General features: G+C 42.4%; 1 protein-coding gene across 1 annotated transcript; it reads left to right on the top strand.

Annotated features, from left to right (window-relative positions):
• Window positions 1-56: 56 nt before the first annotated feature.
• taf5l (TAF5-like RNA polymerase II, p300/CBP-associated factor (PCAF)-associated factor) lies at window positions 57-15,839 on the top strand. Its single transcript, XM_055639003.1, has 5 exons — window positions 57-196; window positions 472-616; window positions 2,567-2,671; window positions 6,904-7,628; window positions 14,338-15,839. The coding sequence occupies exons 2-5, from the start codon at window positions 475-477 to the stop codon at window positions 15,127-15,129; spliced, it is 1,764 nt and encodes a 587-aa protein (XP_055494978.1). The 5' UTR covers window positions 57-196; window positions 472-474; the 3' UTR covers window positions 15,130-15,839.
• The last annotated feature ends 3,196 nt before the right edge of the window (window positions 15,840-19,035 follow it).

Genomic DNA, 19,035 nt, shown 5'->3' with positions numbered 1-19,035 from the left:
CCGGCGGCTCCAGCCCAGGCGCCAAGGAGACGGCGGCTGCTGCTGCTGGTGAGCGGAGCCGAGACTCGGCCTTCCCGCAGCCCGTTCACTTCACCCCATCCTATCCCACGACACAGGCCTGGCGGCGGCGGCAGCAGCATCAGCATCATCTCCCTGACACCACCATTTCTGCGGTGAAGGGAACGGCCATCATGCAGTAAGTCCTGGGCCCGCCGCCTGAGCGGAAGCTGCGAGGAGCGCGGCGGAGCAGAAGTTGCAGCCCGATCCCTCTCCTCCTTCACCCTCACACTGCCTCTTGCTCCATCACCCCCTCCTCTTTCCCCAATCCCCATTACCCCCTCTCCTGCATTACCCCCACTCCCCCCCCTAATGTTAAATGATCCTGATTAGCTGTATGAACTTCGGGGTTTGTAATTGTCAAATAAATACTGCACACATCACATTGATTTCTATTCGTGTTTTCATATGTAGACCATGAAGCGAGTACGCGCAGAACAGATTCAAGGTGCTGTTGGTCACTACCTCAGAAGAAGGCAATTTGTGGAGTCGGATGGAGCCATGAAGCAAGGACCGAAGTTTACACAGACTGCTGAAGAAATGGCAACCAACTTAACAGGTACCTCAAAACAAAGTTGTGCCCACCTGATATGTGGCCACTTTGGACACTGGGCAGCATCAAATATCTATTCGTTGGCAAAGATTGCATCAAATATCGCAAGAAAAAGCACGACGAAATAGCTAGTTTGTTTTGCTTCTGTGAAACCTGTGTATACGTTTTCCTGTGCCAAGTTTTCCTGCCCACCTACATTACACCAAAGATAGACACACAATGCTGGAGTAACTCGGCAGCATCTCTGGAGAAAATCAAAGCGTTGCCTGTTCCTTCTCTCCAGAGATGCTGTCTGTCCGGCTGAGTTTTTGTGTCTGCATCTGTGTAAATCAGCATCTACAGTTTCTTCCTACATATTTTACCTACATTTACAACCGGCCAGTAGTTGAATTATTACCAGCAATGCAGACATATTTACAATAGATTTTAGTGAATCACACAAGAATCCTTGATCGGATTTGCTGGCTCTACCTTGCACTAACATTTATTTCCATATCATGTATCTATACACAGTAAATGGCTCGATTGTAATCATGTATTGTCTTTCTGCTGACTATAGCAGGCAGCAAAAGGTAGTAGCATAATGAATTCTGAAGTATACAGACACATCTTATCTGCTCAAGTTTAAACAAATGCCTCAAAACTCATTGGTCGGCAGTTCATTCTATAGCAAGACAATGATCCCAAACAAAAGGAACAAAGACATTTTTCAAAGCTAAAATATGGTAAATTCTGGAGTGGCGAAGTCAATCACCCGATCTTAACACAATTGAGCATGCCTTTTATATGCTGAAGGGGGACTAGCCCCCAAAACAAGCATAAGCTAAAGATGGCTGTAATATAGGCTGGCAGAGCATCACCAGAGAAGCCTGTCCATGAATTGCAGACTTCAAGCAGTCATAGCATGCAAAGGATATGCAACAAAAAAACTAAACATGACTACTTGCTGAGAGAATGGAGCAGTTGGGCTTGTACACACAGTTTAGAAGGATGAGAGGTGATATCATTGAAACATATAAGATTGTTAAGGGTTTGGGCACGCTAGAGGCAGGAAACATGTTCCTGATGTTGGGGGAGTCCAGAACCAGGGGCCACAGGTTAAGAATAAGGGGTAAACCACTAAGAACGGAGACGAGGAAACACTTTTTCTCACAGAGAGTGGTGAGTCTGGAATTCTCTGCCTCAGAGGCAGGTTCTCTGGATGCTTTCAAGAGAGAGCTAGATAGGGCTCTTAAAAATTGTGGTCAGGGGATATGGGGAGAAGGCAGGAACGGGGTACTGATTGGGGATGATCAGCCATGATCACATTGAATGGCGGTGCTTGCTCGAAGGGCCGAATGGCCTACTCCTGCACCTATTGTCTATTGTCTACTTTCATTTACATGACATTGCTGTGCCCCAAACATGGTGCCCTAAAATGGGAGGGACTATGTATAAACACTGCTGTGATTTCTACATGGTGAAACCGAAATATATAAAAATGGCCTTTATTAAAATCTGACAATGTGCACTTTAACTACATGTGATTTTTTTCCTATTATAATTCTTAAATTGTATATTTAAGAGGCAAATAAATAAGTGATGGGTCTTTGTGCCAAACATTGTGGAGGGCACTGTACATAATTATCACATCCTGTTGTGTAAGTTGGCCTCACAGTAAGAGCAAATAATAACAGTAAAAAATACACCCGTGGCATTACAGTCACAAGGTGATGCAATTTTATTACCAGAAAATAGTGTGTTTGGGAGTTTTGCAATATTTACCTGCAAATGTAATGAAACTGCTACTGTCACAATTCATTGAATAGTTTTAATGGAATTTCTATTTCACCAGCACGTCTCCTGAACTAACCTTGTCAGTACAGTGCAGTTATTTTGAAATGCCTAGGATGTGATTTCACTGCCTCTGCCAGGTCTTGGTGTTCATTATGTTCTATTTGTATCTTTTTCAAACAGTTCAGGCAGAGTCTGGATCTCCCAACGTGGTGTCTGCAGCTCCCTGTCAAGCTGATCCTAATCAATATGAGATACAGTTTTCGAGGCTTAAAGTCTTCCTTTTTGGTAAGTTTGGACATGGTGTGGAGGTGGGGGAGGGGGAAAGCATACAGAAATATACTGCACTGAAATGGCCCTTTAGCCCAACTCATCCATGCCTGTACATGCATTCCCTCTACTTGCCAATCACGATGCCTTACCAGGCTGGTACCATTTGCCTGTATTTATCCCATATCCTCCTCAATCTTTCCTATCCATGTAGCCGTCAAACATTAATGTTAAATACATTAAACAGTATTGAATGCTGTTATAATACTTGCCCCAACTACCTCCCCTAGCAGCTCGCTCCATATACCCATCACCCTCTGAGCGGAAAGGTTGCGCCTCAGATACCTATTAATTTGTTACCCTTAATATATTCAAACACAAATTATGTAGATGCTATAAAAATAATCAAATCACTCTGAGTGTACATGGTTGCTTATTTCGTCTGAAATTTGTAGCACATCATAAAGTATTCTGTCATGTGATATAAATTCAGCCTGCAGTGATTCAGTATTTGTCTGAAAACTGAAGAAAAGATACTGAGCAATAATAGGAACAAAAGATGTCCCACCAGGACAGTTGATTTGACCGTCCTATTGGTCGTGCTAATGATTGCATCCTGTTGGGTTGTATATACATGCTAAGATTGCATCGCAGTTCAGATCAAGTCTTGGGTTTGGGCAAAAATATCAAATGTTTTAAATCTGAGAGATATTGAGGTATTGATGAATAAATATTTAAATAAAATAATTAGAAGAAAGTAACTGAAAGAAATAAATTATCCTCCCCTGAGAGTTGCGACTTAAAAAGGGGACCTAGTGGGTGAGGTGTGTGTGAAGAAAAACATTGCAATTTGCATTCACTACTGATGTGTCCAAAAAAACACAATATTTTAAAGAAAGAACCAGAGAGTGAATGAACCACAGCAGGTAAGAGAAAGTGGGGGAGCACCAAACAATAATACCCTTCAAGGCAACAGGGAAGAACATGAGTCTGATGAAAATTAAGTAAACAGATTGGGAGCTGATGTTTGAGGAACTGCATATAGAAATCAAGATCAAATGGGATACAGCATTGTTTTTGTTAGAAAAATTGAAACATTCAAAAAAGAGCATTCAGCAGAGTGCCAAGGTTCTAGTTAAAAGAAAGAATGAACAAAACATTTGTGACGTTCAACATATACATTAAAATAACTGAGGAAACGGAAAGCAGCACACATTAGACACACAGGCTGCAGAGGAGTGCGTGGTAAGGGGGAATATAACAGATTACCAAAAATAATTAGGAAGGAAAGCAAAATTATCAAGGAACATAAAATAGAGAGAATACTTAAATATTAAATAGATTGGGATCGGTGCAGCGCCATAAAGGGACAAATAAGACAATACCACAGGTCTTGATGAGATGACAGAATTCATTACATTGCTCCATTAATTGTATCATACATTTTGTTTCGTGCATTTGCTAGGTTTGAGATAGCATAGACATTGTTGTACATTTACTAATTGGTTAGGAAAAAATAGTGTGTCAGAGGACAGGCAGACACTTAATGTAATGCATATTTCAGAATGGGGTCCATGGGGTTTTAGGTTGGGCAGTTTAAGCAGGAAAAAAGTTGGAATCTCAACTTAGGGAAAAACAAGGAGAACGTCTAGAAGTTGACATTTATATTAATCATCATAGATTGAAAAAGGAAATATCTAGCTTGACCAACCTTTTTAATGTTCTTTGGGAAAGTAATGGGATAGACTGTGGGTCCTACCATAGTTTTAATGTCTCCAGTTTTTCTCAAGGCCTATGTTAAAATATCCATTATATACCAGTAAGCATATAAAATGAAAGAGCTGTACAGCACAGAAATTAGTCCTTTGGCCCAACTCTTACATATCGACCATATTGCCAAACCAATCACGTCCACATGCGTGTGCCAAGTCAATATCCCTCTAAACCTTTCCTATCCATGTACTTGTCCAAATTTTAGATGTTGTAATTGCACTCACCTGTACGATTTCCTCTGGTAGCTCATTCCATATCCATGTGGAAAAAGTTGCCCCTTGGGTCAGAGTCATGCAACATGGAAACTAACTGGTCCATGCCAACCAAGATACCCAATTTTCCTGCATTTGGTCCATTAAACCTTGCCTATCCAAATCTTTCAACGGCTATTATAGTACCTCCAACAACTACCTCCTCTGGCAGCTCATTCTATATACCCACCACCCTCTGAGAAAAAGTTGCCCTTCAGGTTCCTATTAATCTTGCCTCTCTCACCCTAAACACAATGTCATTTGTGATTGATTCTCCTAGCCTGGATAAAAGACTCACCCGATCTATTCCTCTCATGATTCTATACACATCTATAAGATCAGTTCTCAGCCTCCAACATTCCAAGTCAGGATAAAATTACTTCTGTAAAGGACAATTTGCTGTTTAAAATATCATTTGGGAGAGCAACATCTTTCTGAAATTGAAACTGCCTTTATATGGGTGCCTTACAAACACTGGCATGATATTCTAAATTATGGAACAAACTTGATGTCAGACACTTGTTGGCTGTTGGTTATATGCTTGGATGGTTTTGCTGGAGTCCATTAGGAAGGCATAATATAGATAAAATGAAAAGATAAAAGTGAACAAGATATATCATACAACTTTTTCATCTATGATATTATTCGCTTAAGGAATAATAATGATATATACAGCGTATAAGTAACACCCATCTCAATCTTGAAGGGTGGTAGGGCGGTGCAGTAAGTATCAAAGGTCCCTGGAGCGCTGCCAATCCCAAGTGTTGTCCATCCAGAGTTCCAGTTCTTAGTGTAGGGAGGAACGGCAGAAGCTGGTTTAAACCGAAGACGGACACCAAAATATGGAGTAACTCAGCGGGTCAGGCAGCATCTCTGGAGAAAAGGCATAGGTGACGTTTCAGGTCGAGACCATACTTCACACCAAAAACGGTCCTGACCCAAAACGTCACTTACTCCTTTTCTCCAGAGATCCTGCCTGACATGGTGAGTTGCATGCTCTTTGTGTCTGGTTTCTTTGGGGTTTCGTCCAATAGACCAAAGTGCTGGTAGATTGACTATTGGACATTAGTTTAGGGCAATGGTACGCCTGATCAAAGGAGAGTTGATGGGCATGTGTAAGAGAGAATAAGTTGCTGGACTACAGGGAAATAAAACTAATATTATTACTCCCTCCGAGCTGGTATGTACTCAATAGATTGAATGGCCACCATCTGTACCATAAGTTAAAAGTGGAGACGATGACTCGTGGGAGAGTCTAGGACTAGAGGTCATAGCCTCAGAATTAAAGGACGTTCTTTTACGAAGAAGATGAGGAGGAATTTCTTTAGTCAGAAGGTGGTGAATCTGTGGATTTTTTTGCTACTAAAGGCTGTGGAGGCAAATTCAGTGGATATATTTAAAGCAGAGATAGATAGATTCTTCATTAGTAGGGGTGTCTGAGGTTATGGGGAGAAGGCAGGAAATGGGGTTAGGGGGGAGAGATAGATCAGCCATGATTGATTGGTGGAGTAGACGTGATGGGCCGAATGGCCTAATTCTTCTCCTATCACACGATCTTAATATATTACAGGTATTTTTAGCTTATTTTTTTACTTGTGATCCAGGACATAATTTTGTTTTGTTGTCTCAGTTGAATAGTAAGGAAACTAAAATTTGTTTTGTAGATGCCTTATCTGCTCCAGATTGCCATGTCAAATTTTAATAAACTCAAAGCTTGGCACGTGGTATTTTTTGTAATTTTGGAAAAACCAATGGATGCTGACTATGTTCTGTGTATACCTTGGATAGACACAAAATGCTGGAGCAACTCAGCTGGTGGCCAGGCAGCATTCTAGAGAAAAGGAATAGGCGATGTTTAGGATTGAGACCCTTCTTCAGACTGAGTATCAGGGGACAAGCCAACTAGAGGGATGAAAAGCTACAGAACAAATCAGAGCCAGCACCGATGAGTCTGGAAAGGTGGAGCTCACAATGGTCCATCTTTGGCTGTGATAATGAAGGGATAGGAACTGTGAAACTAGCAAGATGACTAGGGTGGAGAGGGAGGGAATGCAAGGGTTCTGTGTATATCTTCATGGAATTAGTGTTCATTATTTATGTGCACTGATTAATTAGTTTTGGCTCATAAGGTTTGTGAACCGCCCGTGAGCACTGCACACATGGAGTATGGGGAAGGGTGTGGAAGCCCCCGAGTTCATTCCCTCACTGTCACTTTTTTTATTCCAGACACAGAATCAAAGTACAGCCGAGAAGTGAAACAACTGCTCTACCCTTTATTTGTCTACCTCCATCTTGACATGGTACACAGTGGTTTGAAGAGTGCAGCGGACAGCTTCTACAGTCGCTTCCATGGAATGTTCCTACAAAACATAGATCAAAAGGACATTATGGAACAGCTGCGGAGTACTCTGAACAGCCAGGATATTTATTCAAACTCTAAGCTGCGTACTCTGATCGAAAACAAGTATGTTGTTAGCTTTACTGAAGAAAGTTACAACTATCTCCTCCGCTACCTCCAGAGTGACAATAATAGTACTCTATGCAAGGTTCTAGCCTCGCATATTCACTTGGATGTGCAGTGTTCTCAGCAGACTGGCTATCAGCTTTACAGTGTCGGAGCCCAATCGCGAAGTGATGTAGTGGGCTTGGAGCCGTCAGAGATTCCCACCACCATTTTGCAGAATGAAGCGGCACTAGAGATGTTGCAGGACAGTATAAAACAAGTAAAGGATGGGCCGCCCTCTCTCACAACAATTTGTTTTTACGCTTTCTACAACACGGACCAATTGCTCAATACTGCGGAAATTTCACCCGACAATAAACTGCTCAGTGCCGGCTTTGACAATTCTTGTATAAAACTCTGGAGTTTGCGGTCGAAGAAACTTAAATTTGGGCCACAGCAGGTGGATGTTTCTCGAATCAACCTTGCCTGTGATATCGTGGATAATGAGGTATGAATCTACCTTGTCTAGTTAGTGTGACACACATGGGCTAAATCCAACTGTTAGTATCAAGTTGGTGAACAATGTACTAGGCAAAATATATCAGACTTATCACCTGATCTGTCTTAACCTATCTCCATAAAGTCTTGGAGAAACTCAGCGGGTGAGGCAGCATCTATGGAGCTAAGGAAATAAGCGACGTTTCATAGAAACATAGAAACATGAAATTACAGGAGTAGGCCAAAATATATTAGACTTATCCCGTACCTGATCTGTCTTAACATCTAACTCCCTCTTAAATATAGCCATGAAACTACCCTCTGTGGAGAAACTCTGTGTGAAAAAGCGGGTTTTTAAAGGATTTCCCCCTTATCCTTAGCACCCCTTGTCCTATCGGGAGCAAAGGTCCAACCCCTTAAGAATAAGCGACGTTTCTAGAGGTCGAGATCCTTCATTCATAAGGTCTTGTATCCAGAACTCCTTGCTTTGAAAACTGACATCCCTCCACTCCTGATGACGGTGCCAATCAGTAAAATAGTTCTTTGTAGTAACTTAGCCATTAATCCATTTCATATGTGCTCCCCTAAGACTACTCCAGGGTTAATGTTGCACCTCGCCTCACTTTGCTTATGGTGAAGGAATAGGGGGAATATACATCTGAGATAGACACAAAATACATAATAAATCAGCATGTCAGGCAGCATCTCTGGAGAAAATGGAGATAGGGGATCCCTTAAATTAAATATACATATCTGAATTTGGTACCCCACTACACTGCCTGATTGTTTGCCAGCCAGGTCGAGATTTCCTGTTTCAGGTCGAGATCCTTCATAAGGTCTTGTATCCAACTCCTTGCTTTGAAAACTGACATCCCTCCACTCCTGATGACGGTGCCAATCAGTAAAATAGTTCTTTGTAGTAACTTAGCCATTAATCCATTTCATATGTGCTCCCCTAAGACTACTCCAGGGTTAATGTTGCACCTCGCCTCACTTTGCTTATGGTGAAGGAATAGGGGGAAATAACTGTGGCAAGTACAATGAGAAGTCCAATGCATCATGTTTGGATTTTTATTTGGTAAGAGGTCAGAATATTTTCTAACTAATGAAAAGCTGGGATCTGTAAAGGAGCAGGATAATTGGGGATCTATGTTCAGAGGGTGCTAAAACCTAGTGAAGTCACAACATTGTTTTAATCTGTTGTATTGTCGGCCCTCATGTCATCGCAGACTGAGATGCAAAAAGGATGGAACGGCACACCTTGGGAATGCAGGATAAATTCACCAGGTTAAAGATTAAGCTACGAGTGCAGATTATATTGATAAATTGTGTATGGTAGATTAATTTGGTAAACAAATGAAATGGTAGATGTTGGAATCTAATACAAAAAAGACTCAATTTAAATTGATGAAGCAATCCTTCATTTTTCATCTGGGCACATTGCAACCTTCAGGACTTGATAATTGAATTCTTCAACTTCTGCTAACTTGGGCATTTATACATGCCAGTCACCTACATCCTTTATATTCTGGCCTGCTCAGCATGTCAAAGTACACCAGTTTATACAAAGTTAACACGTTACACAAAGAAGCTTAACTGACAATGACTGCCTTATCATTTCACCCAATTGTTGATTGCCCATCATCAACCATGAGGTATATTGCCCTCCCTCACCTTTGCTGTTACTTAGATAAACTTGCTTTCTTCGTCTCACTTTCTCAGTTGTGCTGAAGGAACTTCAACCTGAAACATTAACTGATTTCACTTTCCACAGATGCTGTCTAACTGGCTGAATTCTTCAGCACATTGTTTTGTCAATGTTCTGAAAAATTTGGTGGTTAATTAAGATGACTAATATTAAGGTACAGTGAAGAGAAACCATGTCTTCTGGACCCAGAACAATACAGTCAAATATGCAGAGTTAAGAAACTGCTGATGCAGCAATCTTGAGCAAAAACCAAACAGTTTGAAAAACTCAGTGGGTCTGGCAGCAGCTGTGGAGGGAATTGAACAAACAACGTTTAGAATCGCGATTCTTCTTCGGACTGATGGGGGAAGAAAACTGATTAAGAGATGTAGTGGTGGGGCAAAATCTGGCAGGTGATGGGTGGAAACAGGTGAGAAGGAATGATTTACAGATGGCTGGAGGTAGTGACAGAACCTAGAGGTGAAATGGAGACAAAGGGGTGTCAGATAAGGAGAGGAGTGGTGAAATGTAAAGGTGGGAGGAGGGATATGAGTGGAAGGAGTCGGGGGAGAGTTGTCATTTATGGTTACCACTAGTAGAGCAGTATTATCTTCGTGGACTCATCTGCTATGAGCTTTGACGGTACTTTTGAAATGGAAGTTATGCTCTATATATTGTCTTAAATTGAGCTCCTGTCTGCCCTCTCAGCCACGCAAATGACCTAACAGCACAATTTTGAAGAGAAGTTCTGTGAATTGAGGAAGACACGTGAGGCAGAAGATGGAGAGGGAGGCAAAGCTAACAGCGTTAGGAGGGAGACAGGTGCAGAAGTCAAGCGTGATAGCCAGAAAGTGGGTGGGCTGAAAAATAATTTACGGAATAATTTGGCAGTGTTGGGGTTAAGTTACAATACGAGCATACAAAGTTCTGAACCTTTGATCCATGAAAACAAGTTTAAACTCGCTGTGGCAGTTGATGGATTGAAATTCACGTGATTTAGAATTTTAAAAAATCGGTAAAACAATAACCACAAAAATAGTCTGAAGAAGGGTTTCGGCCCGAAACGTTGCCTATTTTCTTCGCTCCATAGATGCTGCTGCACCCGCTGAGTTTCTCCAGCAATTTTGTGTACCACAAAAATAATGATTGTCATTAAAAACCCATCTGGTTATCTAATTTTCTTCAGAAAGGAAATTTGCTCTGATCAATGTTTCATGACTCAACTGCCTTCTCAATTCAGGGCCAATTAGGGACACACATCTAGTGATGGCCCCACCGAGTCCACACCAAAGGAGCAGGTTTCTTAGAATTCTTCAGAGGAGTTGAAAGAACCTCAAGAGAATGCCATTTATTTTAGTTAACCCCTTGTTCTAATACACATTGTTCCAAATACCACATCTCAGTCTCTTGTGCTCACTTGGTGTCTGAGCCAGATGCGGACTTTGCCTGCTAACACAAGGCCAGTGGTAAAATAATGGGTAGTAACACGTTTTTCTTCAGCATGGATACATATTTAAAATTAAGATGCTACTACAGCTCCTGCTGTGATCATGTTCCCATTGTCAGCTAAAGTGATGGTTCCAAAAACCAGGAAACTGATTTAAAATGTTGGCAAATTATACATTGGGGAGGGTGTGTTTAGTTTAGAGACACAGCGCGGAAACATACCCTTAGGCCTACCGGGTCCGCGCCTACCAGCGATCCCCGTATTAGCACTAACACAATCCTACGCACTAGGGACAATTTACAATCTTCACTGAAGCCAATTCACCGACAAACCTGTAAGTCTTAGGAGTGTGTGAGGAAACTGGGGAGCCGGAGAAAACCTACCCACCCACGCGGGGGAAACGTACAAACTCCGTACAGACAGCACCCATAGTCAGGATTGAACCCGGATTTCTAGCCCTGTAAGGTAGCAACTCTAACACTGCACCGCTGTGCTGGAGAAGGAAACCATTTTGTAGTCTGTGGTTAAGATTTGCAATTCATTGCCTGCAAGAATGGTGAAACAAGTGCCTTCAACAGGCAGAATGCAAAAGCAGTTGGGAGAGCAGGCAGTGCTAGGGGGAAAGGATGGAAGGGGTTCTTTCCATTGTAATAAGCATAATCTTGATGGGGCCCAATGGTCTTTTCCTTGTCACAACAGGTCTTTGATTCCTGACACCTACTGTTTTTAGCATTGGTGTGACATTCCAGGCATTTAGTTCACTGAAGATTACAATCCATAACCTCATCACTTGAAGCAGTAAATAATTCACTTATGCTGTTCTTATTGTGTGACATACACTGGCTCGATTTCAGCTTTCATCTTCCTCTTAACAGCCTTGCATTAGTGAGTAGATCCCACTTCATCTCTCTCTCCACAACCACACCTCTGCTACAGCCACAGTCACTCAAGGCGTTCCCCAAGGCTCCGTACTCGGCCCCCTCCTCTTCATCATCTACATCCTCCCCCTTGGTCAGATACTCCGCCACTTCAATCTGGACTTCCACTGCTACGCTGATGACACCTAGATCTACCTTGGCACCAAATCCCCCCACACCCCCACCCCCCCTCTCCCATATCAACTCCTGTTTGTCAGCTATAAAAACCTGGATGCAACATAATTCCCTCAAACTCAACAGCGATAAGACAGAATTCCTCCTCATAGGCTCCAAAGCCACACTCAGCAAAATCAATAACCCCACTCTCACCATCGACGGCACCACTGTCTCCCCATCCCCCAGGCCCGCAACCTTGGCGTGATCTTTGATTCCACCCTCTCCCTTGAGCCTCACATCCGCCATGTCATTAAAACCTCCTTCTTTCATCTACGCAACATCGCCAAACTCAGACCCTCTCTCACACCGCCCGCTGCTGAAAGACTCATCCATGCCTTCATCTCCTCCCGACTGGACTATTGCAACTCACTTCTACTTGGCATCAGCTCCACCTACATCAACCGACTCCAACTGGTCCAGAACGCAGCCGCCCGACTCATCACCCACACCAAATCCTGGCATCACATCACTCCAGTCCTCAAACAACTTCACTGGCTTCCCATCTCCCACCGGATCACCTACAAAATCCTGATCCTCACATACAAAGCCCTCCACCATCTGGCCCCCCCATATCTCACTGACCTCCTCTCCCCCTACCAACCCTCACGGTCCCTCAGATCCACATCAGCTGGTCTCCTCTCCATCCACAAGTCCAACCTCCGCAGTTTTAGGGACAGAGCCTTCTCCAGGGCAGCTCCCAGGCTCTGGAACTCCCTCCCCGCAATTCCGTGTCCCTCACCATCTTCCAGTCCCGCCTCAAGACCCATCTCTTCACCTCTGCCTATCCTTAGCCCCACGTGCCGTCCCTTTTCATCTGTGCATTAATTGCCTCATACTGTGTTTTGTATTGAATTCTGTATTTACTTTGTGTACTAGTCATGTCTCTACTATTTATTTCATTCCCCTTACATGTTTTTCCTCTACCTGCTAAATTTTTGTAAGGTGTCCTTGAGACTCTTGAAAGGCACCCATAAATAAAATTTATTATTATTATTATTAGATGACATCTGCTATGAGCTTTGAAAGCTTGAAGGCTGTGCAAGGAATTGTTTATTTTTGCAATCCGTCACCAGTTTTCCACTCGGCCCTTACTTTCCTCAGTTTTGACAAGACATCCTAATAGTGACAGCATATTTATTGGTGTACAAAATAAAGTTATACATGCAACTGCTTTCTACTGGAGAGAACAATATGGAGTTGCATCTTTCAGATTGATACACAGCTACCAGAATAGTTTATCCTACCTTCCCCACAGATGCTGCCTGAAATGCAAAGTATATTTGAAATGGACAAGAGTGTATTAGCTTAACTTTGTAATATCACTTTTGCATCAGTAACAGCTGTCAAGAGGTGCATAGTCTTGCATTGCTCCTGCCTTATCAAAATTAATTTAGCTGCTCTACAGTGTCTTTATAGAGCTGAAAGGTGGTCATTGCCTTTGGTATATGATGCACTATTTGCCAACTTCTATGACCTGCAATGATGACCCTATGATTTGCTATGGAATTAATGTTGACCTGGAAACTGGGCATAACCTCTCGTGTCCTTTTTAAAAATAGTATCTTGGAATCTTTTGCAGCCACCCGAGAGAACTCTTTTAGATTGCCAACACAAGAGACTGCAGATGCTGTAAACTGAAACAAATAAAAACAGCAGGGGGTTCTCTGGTCAGGCTACTGTGGTTGACGGACCCCTCACTCGCATTTCATCTGTTCCCCTTCTGCTCTTATGCCCTCTTCCACAGCAAACTGAAGAGAGTTTCTTGGTCTTTTACTTTCACCCTGTCAGCTTCCATTTCCAGCATAATATCCTGCCTTATTTCTGCCAGGTGTAATGAGATCCCACCAACAGTCACATCTTCCCTACCCCACCCCTTTCTGCCTTGCGCAGGGACTGTTGTCTCTGACTCTCTGGTTCACTCATCTTCTCCCACTCCCCCCCCCCCCCTCCTCTATTGCTCGACACTTTCTTCTGAAACTGCAGGAGATGTTTACTCCTATTTCTTCGCCCACCTCCAGTTCCATCTGATCCCTACTTTATTTGGTACCCTGATCACCTTCCTTCCCTTGTGTGTCTGCACTTAACACCTTTCAGTCTCTACCTCCACCCTCTGAATGCCCCCTGCTTGAAGAGGCTGCAGTGGGTGTGTATCCTGTTCTCTGCCCTCTGTTTCTATAGCACTGTGACAGAATGGTATACGTCCGATGTTGTGTCATATCATTTCAAGCACACCTGTGCCTGGCTGCATACAATTTCTCTATTGTACGGATGCAGTTTGGTTTGGATAAGTTATGTGGCCTTAAGCCTATCCCCATTATTAACAAGTATACAAGAGAGAAGCATGATCTCTACATAATCACAAAATAAAAGCCTTTAGAATATTTAAAAAAAAAAATACTTTTAATCTTTGCATGCATGAGGAATTGAATTTCAATGTTGAACTTGTGTGATCTTGTTAGTTACTTTTTGCTTTTGCCTGTCTTTAATGCAGGTGGTAGATGATGTGGGCAGCGAAATGAAGATCCTAAGAGGGCACTGTGGGCCTGTGTACGCCACCAAGTTTCTCTCGGATAATTCAGGACTTCTCTCCTGTTCGGAAGACATGACAGTCCGATATTGGGATTTGTGCAGTTTTAAAAACACTGGTTTGTATCAAGGTCATGCTTATCCGGTCTGGGACATTGATGTTAGTCCCCTGAGCCTTTACTTTGTGAGTGGATCGCATGACCGGACAGCAAGACTTTGGGCACTTGAAAGAACGTACCCACTACGCATTTACGCAGGTCACTTAGCAGATGTGGACTGTGTAAAGTTTCATCCAAACTCTAATTATGTGGCCACGGGCTCGATAGATAAAACTGTGCGGCTGTGGAGTACTCAGCAAGGGAACACAGTTCGTCTCTTCACGGGACATCGTGGCCCCGTGCTAGCATTGGCCTTTTCTCCGAACGGCAAGTACTTGGCTTCAGCAGGTGAAGATCAGCGACTGAAACTCTGGGATCTTGCATCGGGTAATTTATTCAAAGAGCTGAGAGGACACACCGACAACATAACTAGCCTTGCGTTTAGTCCAGATAGCAGCCTGATTGTCTCTGCGTCCGTTGACAATTCTGTCCGTGTCTGGGATATTCGTAACACTCACTCCAATTCACTGGCGGATGGTTCTTCCAATGAGCTGGTGGGTGTATACACAGGACAGACCAGCAATCTTTTGAGTGTTCAGTTCATGACCTGTAATCTGGTGTTGGTTACAGGGGTTGCACAAGAGAAAAAAGAACCATAACTGAACACTTCCATTGTTTATCAATTCCTGGCACATTAAGTCACATAGACCGTGACTTAAGTGCACTGTTCTGGCTAGCCCTAGTCAGATATATGATGTGTGTATCTACTGGCTTGCATTGATCACATCTTGTTGCAGCCAAGTGCACCAACTATTGCACAATTTTCCCAGTATTTTGATAGGAAAAACCATAGTGGGGCCAGTGTTCGTATGTCTCCTCTTGCCAGCCCGTAGATATTTATGCAGGGTGCCCTGAAATTTCAGGTTGACCAGGCACAAAAGTCACGGTTAACACAAGGCTGGGTTAAGTTGCAGATTTGTATTACATTTAGGATGTGAATCTGCCCTTGTTTGCAATGTCAGCTGCTGATGTACAGCTATAGAATGGGTAATACCACTTGTGTACAATCAGCCAAAAGGTGACGAGAATGTTCTTGATGTAACTTATTTGTGGTCAAACCGAACAAACTCCCAGTTGAGTTCTTCTGTTCCACTCGCCCAGCTATTGATGGATTTTCAGGCATCGATTGCGATTAATCAGCAAATGTTGTAATCTGTGAAATCTCTTGTATTGGAAATCAAAGTTATTTGAAAATCATGCAAAGTACTTCAGGCCTTTTGGGGATTAAATGAACCTTTCCATCTCCAGACAAAATGAATATACATTATTGTCAAACTGCAAATTAAAGTCTGTTTTGCACACTGATAAATGTTTTTTTGCTTTAAGTACAGTTTGTTTTCAGAATGCAATGTCAATCAACAAGACTTCTATTCATAGTCAAAAGATTCCAAGATCCAGACAAAATTCACTATGAACTGATAGTGGGCAAGTAATATTCATGCTGTGGACACCAAGCAGAAACTATCTCCAAAGAGACATTCTAATCACCTTGTTGTGATTGTAATAACAGGATCATCGGAGTTCCTCATTTAGCTATAGCATAGGATTTGCTATTCACCAGAAACTATGGCTGCAATTGCAAATCAGTCTGCTGAATTCCCCCTCTCCAGAGATGCTGCCTGTCCTGCTGAGTTACTCCAGCATGTTGTGTCTATCTTCATGCTAAATTCCTTCAGCAGTTTTTTTTTCTTAAACTTAGTGAGTGGACAAATGAAATTTGCAAGGCCAATCTAGAGGAAATGTTAATTGTGTATTTGGGACAATTTCTTAGAACATTTTATTGTGGAGCCAATCAGATCTGGCTATGTGTAATGGGACAGCATCAATTCATGATTTTATCGTAAAGGATCATCTGGAGGTGTGATCTCGATGTGATATATTTAGTTTAAGAATGACAAATGCAACTAAATCTAGTTTCTTAAACTTAAAGGCAATTACTATGATATACCAACAGAGTTGGCTACTGTGTCTGGGGAAAGTAGATGGAAAGGTAGGCTGGCAGATAAGCTGCAGTGAGGATTTTGAAGAGACATTTCATAATTGATAAAGATATTCAACTAAGAAATACAAACTTTGCAGGGGGAATTATTAATTTGTGGCTAACTTAACTTCAGGATGGTATCTCAAAGAAGATGCATTCAACATTGCACAGATGAATGACAGGAAGGAAGGATGGGGGATGTTTGGGAATCAAAAGACTAGAAAACATTATGCAGTGGCTAATCAGAAAAATAAAAACAATGAGTTAATGCAAGTACATACATAAAAAGAGAATAGCTAAGGAAAGAGAGGTCCCAACCAGAAATGTCATCTTTCTATGTCCTCCAGAGATGCTCCCTTAACTGCTGACTTACTCCAGCATTATGTGTAGTTTTTTTAGGCCAGATAGTATGACATGACTTTGGGGGGGTGCTTCAAACTAGGGTGGATAAAAGAGAACCAGTATAATAGTCATAGAGTGATACAGTGTAGAAACAGGCCCTTAGGCCCAATTTGCCCACACTGACCAACATGTCTCAGCTACACTAGTTCCACCTGCCTGCACTTGGTCCATATCCCCCCCCCCTCCCCCAAACACGTCCTATCCATGTACCTGTCTAACGGTACCTTAAATGTTGGGATAGCCCCAGCCTCAACTCCTCCTCTGGCAGCTTGTTCCTTCCACTCACCACCATTTGTGTGAAAAAGTTACCCCTTGGATTCCTATTAATTCTTTTCCCCTTCACCTTGAACCTATGGCCTCTGGTCCTCAATTCCCCTACTCTGGGCAACAGACTCTGAGCATCTAAGCTGTGTATATGGATTGCGAAAAGGCATTAGGTAAGGAACCATAAAACGTTGCTCCATTAGGTAATAACTCGGGTTTTGAGGAGAATAAATTAAAATGGGGTAAGTACAAAATGCGGGAGTAACTCAGCGGGTCAGGCAGCATCTCTGGGGAAAAGGAATGGGTGACGTTTTGGGTTGGGACCCTTCAGGGGGAAGATGGGGGACTGAAGGCTAGACAAAGCCAGAACAAATCAGGGCCGGCAACATATGATTGGCTAATTAAAACAAAAAGTTGAATGGACAGCTTGCAGATTGTCACAGGGATCAGGGCCAGGACCACAGTCATTCACAAACTACATTAATGATGGAGGTGAAGGGTCTGTATTGTATTGTAATCAGATTTTCTGACAACGGAAAAGAAAGTTATGAGGAGAGGACAGTCTTCAGTGGACATAGATGGGTTAAGCAAATGAGCAGAAATTTAGCAGGGAGTATAATGTGGAGAAAATGTAAGGTTTTCCACTTTGGTGGTAGGCTTAGAAAAACTATATTATTTAAATGCAGAAAAAACTATATAGCGTAACATGCTCCAGAGAGATTAGGGTGAAATGCAAAGTTAGTATACAGATGGAGGAAGTATTTTGGAGGTTTAATGGATTAATATTATTTATTGCAAAGGGGATGAAACTTAAAAGTAGAAAAGTCTCAACAGAATTGGTGAGACCACAACAGTGGTACTGCATACAATTCTGTCTCATTGTTTAAGAAGGGTTGTGTTTGTATTGGAGACAGTTCAGAGAACGTTTACTGGGTTAATTCCTGGGACAAGGAAGTTGTTTTCAGATTGAGCCCAAACTAGATTTTAAATGGATGGCCTTATTGATGCTTACAGGATTCTGAAGGGGCATTTCCTGGGAGGATGTAACCTGTAGAATTGGTACAGGTATATAGTATTTGGGGGACATATACCAGATACCCTGCCCCTCCATTCTCTGCATATCCATGTGGCTAGCTAAAAGTCTCTTAAATGCCATTATCCTATCTGCCTCCTCCACCACCATGGTATTGCATTCCAGGCACCTACCATTCTCTGCATTAAAAATAAATGCCCCATCGATCTCCTTTAAACTTAAGTAAGGCTAGAGATGTGGAGGGGTCATGATTGTATAATAATTCAGAGTACAGGTCGACTTTATTAATGGAGCAAGGGAATTAGAACAGTAATGTATATGGAGCACTTACTGCCCCTTGATGTAGAGTATTGAAGTTCATGTATAAATGTTTAGGGGAATGGGCAGTGGAGTATTTCCATTGACCACCACAATGGGAATTATCACATCGGCTATGGGTCCTAATGTCTATTTTGGATGATTGTACAATGACAATTTTCAATTCTTAGTGAATCAATACACTCCTTAATCCTTTGGGTAACACTGCCATTGCAAAACCTCCAAATACACTGGCAAGATGAGCAAAGCACATTGCTCTTCCCCATGTGTCACTACCCTTCACCCAGTAACTTTATCGGAAAGTGACCTTGTTTGATGAGAAAGATTGCTTTCGTTTCGGATTATTTTTTAATATCATTAAAACAGCATGTGTTGGAATCTGGTGCAAAACCAGAAATGTTGGAAGAACACAGTGATCAAGCAGCATCTGTGCACTGAGCCATCAGTCAGCGTTTCAGGTCGCCCGACCTTTCCTCATTCCGTTGCTGCAACAGGTGACTGAATACA

The sequence above is a fragment of the Leucoraja erinacea genome, chromosome 8 (assembly GCF_028641065.1).
Source record: "Leucoraja erinacea ecotype New England chromosome 8, Leri_hhj_1, whole genome shotgun sequence".
Classification (NCBI taxonomy): domain Eukaryota; kingdom Metazoa; phylum Chordata; class Chondrichthyes; order Rajiformes; family Rajidae; genus Leucoraja; species Leucoraja erinaceus.
The sequence above is the reverse complement of the archived record's forward strand: the minus strand, read 5'-3'. Positions and strand labels throughout refer to the sequence as shown.